This window comes from Lissotriton vulgaris, chromosome 1_1 (assembly GCF_964263255.1).
Source record: "Lissotriton vulgaris chromosome 1_1, aLisVul1.2, whole genome shotgun sequence".
Taxonomy (NCBI): domain Eukaryota; kingdom Metazoa; phylum Chordata; class Amphibia; order Caudata; family Salamandridae; genus Lissotriton; species Lissotriton vulgaris.
The window spans coordinates 1989224133-1989240561 of record NC_141685.1 but is presented as its reverse complement, the minus strand read 5'-3'; the positions used below and the strand labels follow the sequence as shown (position 1 = coordinate 1989240561).

At 43.8% G+C, this 16429-nt stretch overlaps 1 protein-coding gene across 1 annotated transcript in view; it reads left to right on the top strand.

The window, feature by feature from the left end:
- Positions 1 to 16429, top strand: part of CD36 (CD36 molecule (CD36 blood group)) — a 553162-nt gene that overhangs the window by 249021 nt on the left and 287712 nt on the right. Inside the window, exon 5 of the mRNA XM_086919832.1 lies at positions 8327 to 8418. Coding sequence (XP_086775958.1) covers positions 8327 to 8418 — 92 coding nt within the window. The remainder of the gene's footprint in view (positions 1 to 8326; positions 8419 to 16429) is intronic.

The window sequence follows — 16429 nt, the reverse complement described above, 5'->3', positions numbered from 1 at the left end:
GGGAACCTCACCCGCAAAGAGAGAAACATTCTTCAAAAAATTGCAGACAATCCGAATATCACCTGCCAGAATGCTGACAAAGGTGGTGCCCTGGTGATCATGGACACCACCTTTTATGAACAACAAATAGCAGTACACGTTGGGGATACCAACACTTATGATTCTCTTCCGGGGGATCCCACCCAGCAATACCTCACCGACTTGACGCAGATCATCAACAAGGCTTTCGAAAATGGTACCATCAACGACAGAACTAAGAGATATCTCATACCCAACAATCCGAGACCCCCAGTTTTGTATATGCTTCCCAAAATGCACAAACACCCGACTAATCCACCCTTCCGACCCATTGTGTCGACGAGATGTAGCATCCATGAGAACGTGGGTAAATTTTCGGACAAATATCTACAACCATTTGTCACAACCACCGAGTCATTTGTTAAAGATACCACCGATTTTTTACTTAAACTAGAACCGACCATGAACCAGCTGAAAAATTCCCAACTCATCATGTGTACTGTGGACGTCTGCTCCCTTTACACATCGATTCCTCATGACGGAGGCATCGAAGCGGTTGAACTTGTTTTAGCATCATCTGATCTTGACCATGACTTGAAAGTGTTTTTGATTGAACTCACCATGTTCACATTATATCACAGCTATTTTTCTGTCCTCAACAAATGGTACCTACAACTCAATGGCACGGCCATGGGGAATTCTGCAGCTCCATGCTACGCTCAATATATACATGAGGATCTTCGAAGAATCCCACATCATATGTCAAGACCTCTGGTGTCAACATGGCCGACTATACTTGCGATACATTGACGACATATTCCTTCCATGGGAAGGTACAACTGAAACACTCGTTACTTTCCTCACTACTTGGAATAACATCACTCCACGGATACATTTTACCTGGGATTTCAATGATCATTGTGTCCACTACCTTGATGTAAAAATCTTGAGAGAATCTGGAGAATGGTCCACCACCATCTTCCGTAAACCTACGGATAGGAACTCTACCCTGCATTATCAGAGCTTCCATCGCATGGGATTGAAGAACAATTTACCATATGCCCAGATACTTCGTGTCAAACGAATTGTCTCCGACGAAGAAGAAAGCAAGACACAAATCAAGACCGTTCTTGAACGTTTACGTGCACGGGGATATCCTAACCCGATATTAGATTTAGCTACCCAGAGGAGCCAGAAATGTACCAGAACTGCTTTATTAAAACCTAAAGTGAAGACACCCTCTGAACGCTTGGTGGTTGTCTCTAAATACTCTAAAGCTTCCAATCAGTTCCAAAAAATTATTCGTAAACATTGGCCCATCTTAACTTTGGAACCGGACTTTAAGGGTGTGTTTAATGAGCTCCCTATATTTGCATTCACCAGAGGCAAGAACCTCAAGGAGATCCTCAGTCAAACTTGTGATTCCAAGACCAATGTCACTTACACGGGTCTCAAACCCTGTCACAATTGCAGCAACTGCAATAATTGTATTCTTGGAAATGTAATTAACCATCCAATGAAAGGCAACGCCATAAAACTTAAAGTGAACGCTACCTGCAACAGCAAAAATGTTGTATACGTTTTGAAATGCCCTTGTGGCAAGTGTTATGTTGGCCATACCGAAAGGAAGATCCGTGTGAGGATCTTAGAACATAAGAGCAACATCCGCACTCAGAACCTCAAGTCTACTGTCGCCACTCACTTTATGGACAATAGACATACAGTGGCCCAATTGAAATATCAAATACTCGAACAAGTCCCGATCACCACGAACAATAAGAACCACTTGCTTAAACGCGAAAACTTTTGGATCCGTTACCTTTCCACGATGGCCCCTTCCGGGCTCAATGATCGCATTGAGTTTCTTTGTTATCTGTAACTGTATATTTCGACTTTTTATGCTGCATGCTTTCATGTTTTTTCACTTATTTTTTCATTACACGTTGTCACTTTGTTTTATTTTTTGCACGCTCCAATATGGCGCTCATACCTTCACTGGGTCTCGAGAACTTAGTTTGGGACGTTTAGTCCTTTCTCGCTGTTTAACACCGTCCTTTCAGGACTTTCAGTCCTTTCTCACTGTCCATCACCCGCCTTCGGTTACTTTAATCCCGTTCGCCATTCACTTTGTTGATGAACTTCACGGAACTCCGCGGAGTCCCTACTCCTCTTTGCACGTGTAAGTACCCTACTCGGGACATTAGTACTGCCTGACCCGCATGTTTCACCCGCTTTTTGTATCTTGGTAAGCACTGTGGTTCACTCTCCGTCACTGATTTGTTAACCCGGTCACGCTATTCTTCATTCGATTTTTCGAACTCGCACCTGGTTTGTGTCCGCTGCCTTTACCCCGTTCCCCCTATCTCGTGCTTACACATGGGTACCCTCCGTCACCCCCGCTTTTGGGCTTTTATTCCCTGTTTACTCACCTGATGTTTTTTGCATATGCTCTGTGAAAACGATCTTGACATTTACTGGTGCACGATTGTATTTCTATGCCATTACAGTTTGGTTTTTTGCCTTTTGTGTAGAGTAATCCCCTGATGATGGGCTCCGCCCGAAATGCACTGGGATGTGTGAAAAGGAATATGCTTTAATTCATTTGTACCTGATATGGATTACATGCTTCGTTACGCACTTTAAAAGCGATACAAGTTCTAAATAAAAATGGAAAGCTGAATATTTCCACTTTGAACATTTAACATTGACTATTCTACGTTTATTGCATCAGACCTCTTGGTCACCCATACGTTGTGCTCCGGGGCGTTCTCCTCCTAGGCGGGGGAGCCTCTCCTTGGTTATTCACATTACACTGCTTGGCCAGACAGTGTTTTCCCCGTGCAGCACACTACAACTCTTTACAATCCTTCCACCGCGATTATCATTGCTGTGCGAGATCCTCCTTTTTACAGTGGCGCTAATAACATCCAGGTTGGATTATTGTAACAGCCTCTATGCCGGAGTAAACAAAAATGCCCTGCATAGGATGCAGATGGTCCAAAATGCTGCAGCAAGGCTGGTTCTTAGATGGCCAAGGAAATCCTCAGCCTCTGCAGCACTGGATGTGCTCCATCGGCTCCCCATTCAAAAGTGCATCTTGTTTAAGGTCCTGACGATTGTCTTTAGGGCCTTTCACAAGCATGGCCCACACTACTTCTATAAAAACATTCACCAATATCACCCCATTCGAGAACTTAGATCCTCAAAAGCCAAACTGATGATTGTCCCAAAATTTCGATTGGTGAAAAAAGGAGGAAAATCCTTAGCAGTAATAGGTGCTAAGGCTTGGAACAAGATGCCTTATCAACTTCGTGCAATCACTTCCGAGCAGAAGTTCAGAAAGTCCCTTAAAACATGGATCTACAACATGGCAGACTCAACCTGCAAAACACTTGTGTAAAATTTCTATCAGCAGCATGAGAACAGGAACTGTTACCATCTTTCAGTACATGAATCTAAGCGCCAAGATGCTCCTTGGAGTGGTAGTGCACTATATAAATCTGCCTCACATCACATCACACATGTCATTATTTTAATACCTTCGTATTTAATATATCTATTAGTCCATCACAAAAGGAATGTATCTTTTAGGTACCGGGCAGTATAGGTTAGAACTGTCAAATTTAGAATTTAGGAAATCTCTATTTAATTTAGCCTGAAACTGCCTTGAATTTTTTCAAGGTGACTATTAATTTGGGGAGAGATGACTAATGGTCCCCTAATGTTAGAAGCACGCAATCGGTGGAGAGGGAGTTTTTATAATCATCTGGTCCAAAAAGTATAATCTAGTTCATGTTTGCTTTTTGGATGTGTTCTGCAATTGGTTCTATACTTACTATGAAAAGTAAAAGGAACATTAGCAGTCCTTACATGCACCTCTCTTCAATGAGAAAGCTTTAGATCATAGACTGTTCAATGAGGCAATAGACATATGTGTTAAAAGGACCTGGCTACCATGTTAAAAGACTTTGCAGCATCCAAAGACAAAGGTATCACAGGCATCTTCATATCTTTGCTTATTCAACCAGGTGCACCGGTCTTCTAATGTTATCACGGGTTTGTCTGCAAGCAGTGAAACTGGACTGATTGGCACTAATCAGACTGAGCATATTATCAAGCCTGTCTGCTCAGATTTTGTAAAAGTCTTGACATCAACATTAAAAAGGGAAATAGGAATATAAAGGAGCATTATTGAGGGTCTGGGCCTCGTTTCAGTATGACAGGTATTTAAATTTCCCCCATTGTTGGAATAACCTTATCTTGTTCAATTATGTGATTGTAGAGATTTCAATAAGAATTAGGTATTGTTTTTTAAGAATCTACTTATAAAGCTATCTAGTTCCGAGGCATCATTTTTTTCTCGAGGATTTTATGGTTAGTTGGGTTTCTTCCTTGGCAATTAGGGTCTCTGGACCAGTGGAAAGTGCAGATACTAGTTTTAAAGAGAATGATACAACCCATAAGCATATTGTTCATCTTCTTTTTTTAAACAGGTCTTAGTTAATATTAAAGCTCAATTTTGTAGTTGGTTTCAAAGAGGTCTGCACACCTTACTTGTAATAAGGTCCTAAGTCTAAACTCCATATTTTCCCTGTTACTGTGCTATTCTATAGCTAACACATACTTCTTGAAAAAAAACTCTAAGGGTTTTCTGTCCAATGCCACATATTTTAGGAATCCGTTTTGAGCTTTATCTGAAGAGTCATTGGTCAGATGCATTAGTACAATGCTTCTGGTGCCTGTGCTATTGGTGCCCTCACTTTCTCACTTTCTCTCTTCTTCTCACTTCCTCATTCGCGTGTTTTGCTCTCTTTCCTTGCAACCCCCTTTTCCCTTCTGCTTCCATCTTCCTCCTCCAGGCTTTTCATCTTACTCCCCGACTACAACATGTTCTCTTTCTTCTTACTTTCTCTCCCTGCTTTCCTAGCCCTTGTCTTCCTCTTGCTTCATACTGAGCAGCGGTAACATAAGATACTTTTGTCCCTGTCTCTGAATTTGCGTTTATGTTCATACTAACCAGGGAAAATAGTCTGCCATTGACTGCCATTCCAAGGACTGTTAGCAACCCCAGTGCCTAAACTGAGCCGGTGGTTACCAGAGGAGGCCACCATCACTCATTTGTTGTGACTGGCACTTTTTTTCTGCATCAAATCTTTACTGGGAAAAGAGGGGGTAAAAATATACTAAGCAGAAAGACGCAGGAAGAGAAATTCCAAAAACCCGTCGCAAAGGGAGAAAGTAAGAACCTGCAGGAGTGATATAAAGGCCACGGAGTGTCTGGTTGTGAATCAAGAGGCTTGAAGTAGATTTAAGAATGGACAACCTTATTTAATTGTAACATTTAATTGCACCGGTCTCTGGGTTCTGAGCAGAGTTTTAGGCACTGGCACTCATTCTTGTACAAATTAAGCACTGTTAACTACCTCCTTGTACAATAAAACAGCAAGAAAACATGCAGTTGTAGCCACACTATGGGGCAGATGTATCAAGATTCCATTTTGCTATTTCTAAATAGCGATTTTTAAGGAATCGTTATTTAGAAATCGCAAGATGGAATGTATGTAGAAAATCGCTATTTTTTAGCGATTTCTTAATCTTCCTTATTTGCGAATTGCCAATTTGCGAATTTGCATTTAAGGAATAATTTCCCATTCATTCCTATGGGCCAGGAGGCCCATAGGAATGATTGTGAAATAAATCTCAATTTGCGATTCGCAATTTGCTAATCGCAAATTTGAGAATAATTTCAAGGGTGCAGGGGTGTCTCAAGGACACCCTGCTGCACCCCTGAAATGTACATGTGTGTGCATATGGCGCACATACATGCCCTATGGGCATGTGTGTGCGTCATATGCCACCTTAAAAAAATGCCAAATTGTGCATTTTAAAAAGAATTAGCAAATTACCATCAACTACAAGTTGGTGGTAATTTGCGATTTCTTAACCTAAATTCGCAAATGAAAAATGCTACATATATAGCATTTAAGGAATCGCAAAATTGCGATTAAATGCTATGGCAAAATAAGGAATCGCAATTTTTTGCGATTCCTTAATTTGCGAATTTTTGATGCATGCCAAAACATGCAAAAAGACCGTTTGCGATTCGCAAACGGCTTGATACATCTAGGCCTATGTTTCTTGTTTCCATATACATGTGCCTGGTATTAACTAAGAATGCTAGTACAACTTCATTAAAAATGAACAGGAATGCTCTTAGAGCTTTGACAGTAACTGTTACCACAACCCAGAATTAACATGTATCTTTAGTACATAGAAAACAAGCAAAAAGTGATAGGCTTGTGGAAGCCATGCTGTTTACCTTGTTGCCAATGTTTTTCCACTTCTTACAAATTAATTGAAGGACACTTTCTGTATACATAATTATTTGGTGTTTTGAGATTGAAGGGCCAAAGGTGGACCCCGGTGGAACCTCGGGTAACTGCATAGGATACTGCAGCCTGGTTACAGCAAGTACTTATGTCTGACTCCAGGGACCGCTAGTAACAGCTACAGAAAGGATTGGTTTCTGACTACATAGAGCGCTAGAAATGACCTAAGGTGCTGCAGCCTGATTATAACAAGGACAAACGCCTGACTTCACGGACCTTTAGCAACAGCCTAATGTACAGCACTGTACTTTAGGAAAGCTTTTGCCTGACTCCCTGGACCTAAAGTACTAGAGCCTGCTACAGAAAAGGATTTGTGTTTGACTCCAAGTACATCTAATAATGACCTAAGGTGTGGCAACTTGCTACTGAAAGTATTTGTGTCTGACCCCAAGGACCACTCTAACAATCTAAGATACTACAGCCTGTTACTGAGAAGGATTTTTGTCTGACATAAGGCAGCACTTGTAAATGACCTAAGTTACTTCATCATATCTGAAAGAACATTACCAGTGATAGATCTGGTGATTCAAAATCATTTATCTCCAGAACATCTTGATTGCAGCAAAGGTTAAACTATTTTAGCAGCTATAATTGATCATAGACACTATTAAGGTGGCTGTTAATCCTATGAGTGTTGTATTCAGTAGAATAATCAAAACTTTTGGATAGTAAGAACGCAGGCACCTTATGTACGGAAATGCAACTCCATAGGAATAGTTATTTAGGAAATACAAATGATATGTATGAAATTACCTATTTCCTAATAGTGAGTCCTACTCTGTAAGAAATCGCAATTTGGAAATCCGATGCCATTCGTACCAAAGGGCAGGTTTTGCATTTCCTAAATAGCGATTACCAATTAGGAAATTGCTATTTAGGAAATGCTATGGGCATAAGGCTCCCCATAAGGCACCCCAAAACTAGTGTTGCACATTTAGAGCACACATGTGCCCTAGGGGCATGTGTGCGCTCTATTGCACTTTGGGGTGCTTTTTAAAAAAGAATTTGATTCAAAGTCGATGGTAATTGCATTTCCTAAATGCTCATTTTGCATTAAGGAAATACTTTGTACAAGTGCAAAGAAATCGGAAACAGGAATTCCCTATTTGCTATTTCCTATTTAGTGAATGGAAAAATGGGATTTCTACTCAGTAGAAATCGTTTTTTGTTATTCCCTAAAGGCCTTTGTACATAGGAAAAGGCTGTTTTGCATTTCTTAACGTTCCGAAAAAGGCCTTTGTACATCTGATCCTAAGTGTTGTCTTGATCTGTAGTAGTATCAGTTATTGAGCCTAGACATTTGTAGGGTTGCTGGTACTTGTACTTGTTTGAATGGGTCAAATGGTAGATTCTACAACATGAAGAAGAAATGAGGATGGATCATTCTGTATTCCTAATCTAATTTCTCCATAATCAAAATGTGCAGTTTCACATTAGCAAGCTCACTATGAACAACTTTGCCATGAAATGCAAGCGTATTGGAGTTAGCACTTGCGTGTTTATTTAACAGCTGGACACGTGCCTGGATTCCATATAGTGTGCTTGAGGCCTAAACTGACATATGGCCCCTTATGACTAGGTATTGAAGTCTGGATCGATTACGGGGCTCCTTGGTGGATTGTGCAGCACAATTAGGATATAGTGGGTCTTACAGAGCACAGTTTAAGATCTGTCAAGAATGTTCAGGAATGCCCTGATACTATCTTGAACTGTGCAGAATGCAATGGCTGCATTGGCAAAGGTAGCACCATGTGTTCTGAGCCTGTTTCCAATGGGAATTGTTATTTCTTACTTATATACACATTTGTTTGCATGCATATACAATAATACACTGAAGCACTTCTCCAAAGCTTATATTTCACTTAGCCATTTTTTCTTTGTTTATGTTATAGTCTTACATTATCATATTTTTTTTGTAGTTTAATGGAACATTTGAAGGTCCATACAAAGTCTACAATGGAAAGGATACCATAGAGAAGACAGCAATTATAAAGGAATATCAGGGAAGAAGGTAAGTACTCTTTTATTGTTATTGTGTTAATTGGTGTTTCATTGATGTTTGCAAGGAAGAAATAAGGAAGTAATGGGCCCAATATTTTTGTCAGCATTTGGGGTACTGTTTTAGGATTGGAGTGTAATTGTAGGTCTGACATTTTCTGGGAAAAAAATGATTGATTCTGTATTGGAGAAGAAATGCATTGGTGTATGCACCAGCTGAATTATCTCCAACCAGAGGAATAGTATGGCAGAGGTAATTCCTATGGCAGTTACTTAAATATTTTTACAACAAATAACCTCCTCATGGAAAAAGCAGGATTTCTTTAGTTACTACTCATCTCCTAATCCCAGCCTTAGACTCAAGAATCAATTTTGTTTGGGTTTTTCTGTGAATGAATAAAATAGAGTTAGGAATTGTTTAATTCTAAATAAAATAAACATCAATATATTTTAATACAATATGTCTTGTCAAGAAACTCTTCCCTACCTTATGCAGTTTCCGTATTGTGGTCTTCATCACCCCATGCTCCAGTGTATGGAAGTCAAGAATCATGCTCATGTAACTTTACAGAGTGTACAATTTGCAGAATTTTAGAACAATGGAAAAACAACTTTGCAAATAAGCATTTAATGCACATACTACTCCCCAGTTCATCTTAACGCCTTCACCATTTCATATGAACTGGAACATGCTGGGACAACTAGTTCCCTCTCTGATTCCTTTCATGATCGAAACCATTTTGACTACAAAAAAGCATTGCTTGCCTTCATTCTCCTGCTTTCCGAAACCATTTTCTTTGAGTTGTAGGACTGCTAACTAATGCTAAAGTTCTTGCGCTCTCTCCTCTAAACATGATAAAATTGGCTTACACTCAATTGGCACATTTAGTTTACTTGTAAGTCCCTTGTAAAATGGTAATGTAAGTACATAGGGGTCTGTAAAATAAATGCTACTATTACACCTGCAGCACTAATTGTGACACCCACTTGAGTAGCCTTTTTATCATGTCTCAGCCTGTCATCAGTGGCGTTTGCTCCTGGGAAGCAGTAGTGAGGAAGTGGTTAGAAAAACCACTTAGTGCCTCTCTTCCATCCTCTCCGTCCTCTTTCTGGCTTCTGTGCCAACAGGAAACAGGAAGCATCCAGTCTCCTATAAGCCAATCACAATGCTGAAATACAGTGTTGTGGTTGGTCTGAGTGCCGTGGTTCGGTGCCCAGCCAGAAAATGAGAGCCTGGGCATGTTCTCCACCCAGGCTGTAATGCAGCCTGGGTGGAGAACATGCAAAGTGCACATGACTGTTTGGCCGTCCCGAGACGGTCGGCCAAACATAAATGCACACTTAGGAGGGTGCCCACCACTACCGCCCAGCCCCGCCCCACAAAACTGCCTCAGCACGGAAAAATAACATGATAATAACAGAGCGCTATTATCATTTTATTTTTCATTTTTTCCAGTTCTGAAAAGGAGTGAGCGATGTTTTTCCACCTTAGCAGGGAAGATCCCCTGCCTACCACTGCAGCCTGTGTGTGCAGTTTTAAATTGCCATTTTGCCAGGCTTAAACCTATGCCCTTTTACTACATATAAGTCACCCCAAGAGTAGGCCCTAAACAGGCCCATAGTACAGCATCGCAGGAACCCTGGCAGACACAGCAGAGGCATTACCATCATTCACAAGGACACCCTCCAATGCACCATTTCAGATGACGACATTACATCGATCTTGGAACACGTCAACTTTCAAATCAGATTAGATGCCAAATTTACCATCAGAGGAACTCTAATCTCAGACCCCTGGGCACCCATCCAAGCTTCTGCGATGCCATCCCAGACTTCATGTCCCCCACTCGCAATCAACTACAATCTGTACATCTTCCTGGTAGACTTTAATTAACTTTCATCTTGAGGACCCCAATGACGACAACTCCAGCACCCTCCAGGTGAACATGAGCAACATCAGCCTCACTCAGCTGGTCACCTCCCCCATGCACATCGCGGGCCACACACTGGACCCCATTTTCTCCTCCAGTGGCAAAATCAAGTTCTCACTCGTAATCGAGCTGACCTGAACAGACCACAGCACCAACCACTACACCATTGAGGGCTCACTAGAACGCTGACCAGACCACCCACATACCCCTGCTGGAACTGCTGCAGAGTCACGGAACCTCTCTGGATCTCTGCCCTCGAACAAACTAGGCTCATCCACTCCGACACCCTAAAACTCAGCATCCATTACTTCTCTAATTGGATCTTCATTGCCGTCGACACCATTGTCCCCATGGAGAACACTACCAGCAACAGAGCTGGTTTACTTCCTAACTACTGACCCTCAAATGTGACTGCAGGAAACTATAGAGATGTTGGTGCTCCAGCAGGAACACTTCAGACCTCAACACCTTCAGATCTGCCCTCAACAATGTCCATCACGACCTTAGGGAGGCCAAGAAGGATTTTTTCACCAACGGCATTGAGGCAAGCACCAACCACACCAAAGAACTCTTGTAATGTAATGTAATGTAATTGGACACTTGTAGAGCGATACTGTCACTCCGAGGTGCATCATAGCGCTCAGCGGAACCCGGGTTTGGGAACGTACTGGGTGGCTGCGAAAGCAAGGTAAAGGCATTAGATAAGAGTTCTGCATCGGCGTCAGAAAATCCAAGTCCTTAGGGCTTTCCTGAAGAGTGTATCGGATCGAAACTGGCAGAGCTGGTTGGGGAGTTTGTTCCACACCTTAGAACCTATCACTGCAAGCGATTTTCCTCCCTTTGAGGCATGTCTAAATGCTAGTATTTTCAACAGATTAGCTTTGGATGACTTAAGACTCGGGGAGGGTATAAAGCAGGCGAATATGGTTCAGAGGTAGAGAGGACCTGAGGAGTGAACTATCCTGAAGGTTATTATCAGGACCTTGAACAGAACTCTTTTGTGGATTGGCAGCCAGTGGAGTGTTTCTAAAGCTGCCAATGCAGAAGACCTCCTAGGCCATTTTGGCACTAGATATGCTGCTGCATGTTGGACCATTTTGAGCTTGTGTAAAACCGACTTGTTCGCACCTACGTAAAGGCTGTTGCAGTGGTCCAGTCTGGATGTGATTAGGGCCACTGCAACTGTCTGTCTGGCTGAGATGGGACGCAGATCAAATTATTTTTGGAGTGTTTTATATGGAAACAAGTTCCAGCAACTGCCAGTGATTGCTGTTTGATGGAGAGAGTGGAGTCAAATTTAATTCCCAGGTTTCCAACCACTTTCACAGTGTTGGGAGGGAGGGGTGGTGTTGGCTGGCTGCCAAGCCTTAGGAGAGAAAGTGTTCTCTTGTCCTAGTGGAAGTGTTTCCGTTTTTTATGAGTTTCACTTTAGATGGTTAGTTTTCTTCCAATTGAAAGTAGTGGTTAAACATAGGTGTGGGTTTTCTTTCGCCTGTGTGGTGTTATCGTCCAGAACCAGAATTAACTGATAATCAACTGTGTATTGCCCGCATATGAAATGGTCTCTATGATGATGGACGATATCAGGCTGATCAATGGGGCCATATAGGCATTGAAGAGTGTGGGGCTAAGACTGAACCCCTGAAAGACACCCGAGAGCAGTTGTTTTACTTCTGATTTGTATTGGCCCAGAGTCATGACTTGTCTGCAGTTCTGCAAGAAATTCTTTAGCCAGGCTACCACTGTATGGGAAATGCCAAAGGATACAAGATGGTCTAGGAGGATGATATGTGAGACCGTGTTGACAGATCTGATAAAACATGGACTGCATTTTTTCCTTGGCAAGGGCTGCTCTAAGGGATTCAGCCGTATACAGTAGGGCTTATTCTGTTGAGTGTTGAGATCTAAAACCGGATTGGTGGGGGTAAAGCAGATTTGCTTCTTTCAAGTATGTTGTAAGTTGGGTGTTAAGATTTTCTGTGATCTTGCTGAGGCAAGGTAAAAGAGAAATGGGTCAAAGATTAGAAAGGGTTGAGGGGTCCGCAAGTTGTTTCTTTTGTTGCTGCTTTACAGCTGCAAGCTTCCATTCTGTGGGGATCTTAGCAGTGTACTGAGAAACATTTATTATTTTGTTTATGATGGGATTGACGGTGTTGATTATGGCATGTAGGATCAGGGGAGGGCAGGGATCAAAGGGGGAGCCTGATTTAGTAGTAAGGATCGCCTGACAGGATTCGTCAGAGCTAATTGTCTTCAACAGCATAAGAGAGTTCTCCTGCCCAGCTGCCACCAAAAACATGATCCACCCTTCCCAGGCCCTCTGCAACACCCTAGCGGACTACTTCCACCACAAAATCACAGACATCTAGAGCAACTTTAACCTCCAACTTCCCGACCTCAATCGCCTCCGCGAACAAACCGATGCTACCCATACACACCGGCTCATGGACTGGAATCAGCTCTTGATCCAAGATACCACCACCACCATAAACTCATTCCACTCCGGTGCGCCCACGGACCACGGCCGTCACCATATCTACAACCTTGGAGGCAAAGAAATCAGCAGCAACATCACAGCAATCCTCAACACCTCCATCATAACAGCTACCATTTCCCACACATGGAAACACATAGAGGTCAAGCCTCTTCTGAAAAAATCCCAGTGAACTCAAGAAGTACCACCCCGTCTCACTACTTCCTTTCCCTGCCAAGGTCCTGGAATAAGCCATCAACCGTCAGCTTGAGGAGTACCTCGAAAAACACAACCTGATAGGCTCCTCCCAATCAGGCTTTTGGTCTAACCAGAGCACCAAGACCGCCCTGATCGTAGCAATGGATAACATCAGATGACTCCTCGACCAAGGAGAAATGGAAGCCCTTATACTCCTCAAACTCTCTGCGGCATTCAACACCGTCTCCTTCCACACCCTCATCACCAGGTTCCACCACATTGGCTTTCAAGGCAACACGCTCAACTGGATGTCGTCATTTCACTCATGTCAAACACAGAGAATCCATCTACCTCCCTTCTCCTCCAAACCCAAAAGCACCATATGCGGTGTACCCCAGGGTTCCTCCCTCAGCCTCACCCTCTTCAACACACACATGATTCCACTAGCAGACATCACCTGCTCCCACAGACTCAACATCATCTCATACGCTGATGATAAACAGCTTATCCTTTCCCTTACTGAAGACACCAACACCACCAGAGCTAACTTCCAAAACACCTCGTTGGACGTTGCCACCTGGATGAAGGCCAACTGCCTCAAGCTTAACTCGGACAAAACAGAGGTACTCATCTTTTGGAACCAAACCTTGACCTGGGTGGCCCACCACATTCAGTCCCACACCAACCCCCTCCAACCACGCACACAATCTTGGAATCATACAGGACAGCCAACTGGCTATGAAGCAACAAGTCAACACCATCTCCTCGTTTTGATTCCACACCCTACGAATGCTCTGCAAAATCTGCTGATGGATGCCTATGTCTACCAGGAAAACGATCACCCAAGTCCTCGTCTCTAGCCGCCTTCACTCCTCAACCTCCCCCAGACCATCTAGCACTCCACAGCTAGACTCATCCTCAACATGCCCAGAAGAACCAGCTCCACCCTTCACCTCAAAGTCCTCCACTGGCTCCCTGTCCAGAAAAGATGCCTCTTCAAACTCTTGACTCACTCCTACAAGTTCCTCCACAACTCTTGTCCCGCCTAAATCAATCACCTGACATTCCACCGACCCACCAGGGAGTTGGGTTTTGCTGCCCATGCCCTTGCGAACATCCCCCGCATCCATCGGAGACACTGTGGAGGTCATTCCTCCTCCTACCTGGCTGCCAAGTCCTGAGTCCTGGAATGACCTCCCCTCCACTTGCGAACCACTCCTTCCCTTGAAGAATTCAGGAAGAAGCTCAAAACATGGCTTTCGGACCAAGGCTCGCAGAACGTCAGCGCCTGAAGACCCCTTGGGATGACAGTCTGTGCTATACAAGACTGATTGATTGATTGATTGATAGGGCAGTGTGCAGTGTATTTAAAAAAATGGACACATACTTTTCACTTTTACATGTCCAGGTAGTGAAAAGTTCTTAAATGCATTTTTCACTGCTACAAGTTAACTTTAAATTAGGATCAGGTAGGAAAGTCAAGTTTGGTCTCTAAAGAACTGACTTTTGAAACCCTCTTTAATGGTAAAGTTGGACTGTAATTCACAATTCCTAAAATGCTGTTTTAAAAAAATGTGCATGTTCTTGTCCTAACCATTTGGCGCCGGCAGCCTGTAACCTGGGTCACAAAACTAGGCATAGCAGGCAGTAGGTCTCTGTATAGTGCTCCCTGACATTGAGACAAAGGGGGAATAGGTGCTGGTAGTAGGGGATATCTCTGACTTGAGAGGGGATGGAGCTGCCACCTATGACACATGCTCATCACAAAGGCTCTGCTACAGCACACGCACAAAGGGTTTCACACTAGTCTTTTGTGCCCCCAGATAAGCTGGGGCCAGGGCCAGGTGGCAAGAAATTCCAGACACCTCTGTGGGGAGGGGGGCGGGGGAATAAACGATATACAAAGCCATTTTAAGGTCCCAATGGCTCAATTAGCCGAATGGCAAAAGTGCAAATTGGCATTTCCAAATGTACAACTCTAAATTGAGAGTCATTAGCATGTTACCGAATCACAATTTGGGTTTGTAAATCAGTTTTGGAAGGGGCATTGTTAGACCTGGCACCTTGGCGTGAGTCTCCCTTCCACTTTTTGCTGATGTGCCTCCGATGTCTTGCTGGTTTTCCGATACTCAGGGCACTGCGCCACGGCTGACCCGTGCCGCAGTGCAAGTGCTCCCTACTGTAAATTGTACGTGTGATTGATGTCCATGATTGGTGCATTGGATTTACTGTTAGTCCCTAGTAAAGTGCACTAGGAGTGCCAGGGCTTGTAGATGCCAATACTGCTGGTGGGCCTGCAGCGCTGGTTGCGCCACCCACCGAGGCAGCCGTAAGATGTGTCTGGGGTCCGCCATTGCAGACCCCGCGTGCAGTCGCGTACTGTCACGCTGGCTGGGCAAGTGCACCCACTTGCCAGCCGCCAAACCTTCCCTTAACTTCATGTTAGTCACCCCTATGGTAGGCCCGAGGGCAGGGTGCATTGTAAGTGTAAGGTAGGACAAGCCCTGATGTGCGTGGCATGTCCTAGTAGTGAATTACAACTAAATTCGTATTTCACTATTGTAAGGCTACCTGCTTCCTTTAGGCCAGAACGAGCGGCTGGAATTATTACACCCTATAATCCCAGCCGGCTCAGGGAGCACGGTAGAGAGTCGTGTTTAGTATGCCTGAACTCAGAATGATAAAATATTTCTTTTAGTAAAGTTTATTTTAATATCCTGTGTTTGCAAATGCTACTTTTAGAAAGTTAGCATTTGCTTGCTTAACCATTTCAGCCCGCCTCTGCTGGTATGTGTATCTGACTGTCTGGGATGTGTGAGTGACAGGGCTGGGGGATGACAGGTGGTGAATGCGCAGATTACACCTGAGTGGGAGGTAGGAGTGGCTCTTGACTCTGAATCTTGCTGTGCTCTGCCACCACAATGCTGGCTCCACCCTCCTGGGGAGCGACTGATGACTCAGCCGACACCTGGCCCAGGAAGGGCGAAGCCCCATCAACAAGGTACTTCTGGCTGCCCCTGTCCACACAATGGTGGCTCCACCTCCTGTGGGGCGTCTGATGCTCCTGCCCCTCACACTGAAAGCAGAAGCCGGAGTACACCCACCAGAGTACTCAAGGACTGAAAGTGGCTATGCGAAGGCCCCCCTGGCCTGCGAGAACAAAAGAAATGCAGTATAAAAGAAGGAGCCCTGCTCCTTGTAAATTAGATCCTGTTTGTGCTACAGAAGGAACTCTGCCCGACGAGAAGGACCGGGAAGGACAAGGAAGAGGGTTGACTCTTGCCTGTGTCTGGTGCCTTGCTGCCGAAGGAGAGGAAAAGGAAAGACTACAAGAGACTTTTGCTTTGTGAAACTTTGTGCCAAACTCTGCTGAAGAGATCTCCAAGGGCTTGCTGCTGAACTTGCCCCCTGACCAGCGCCCC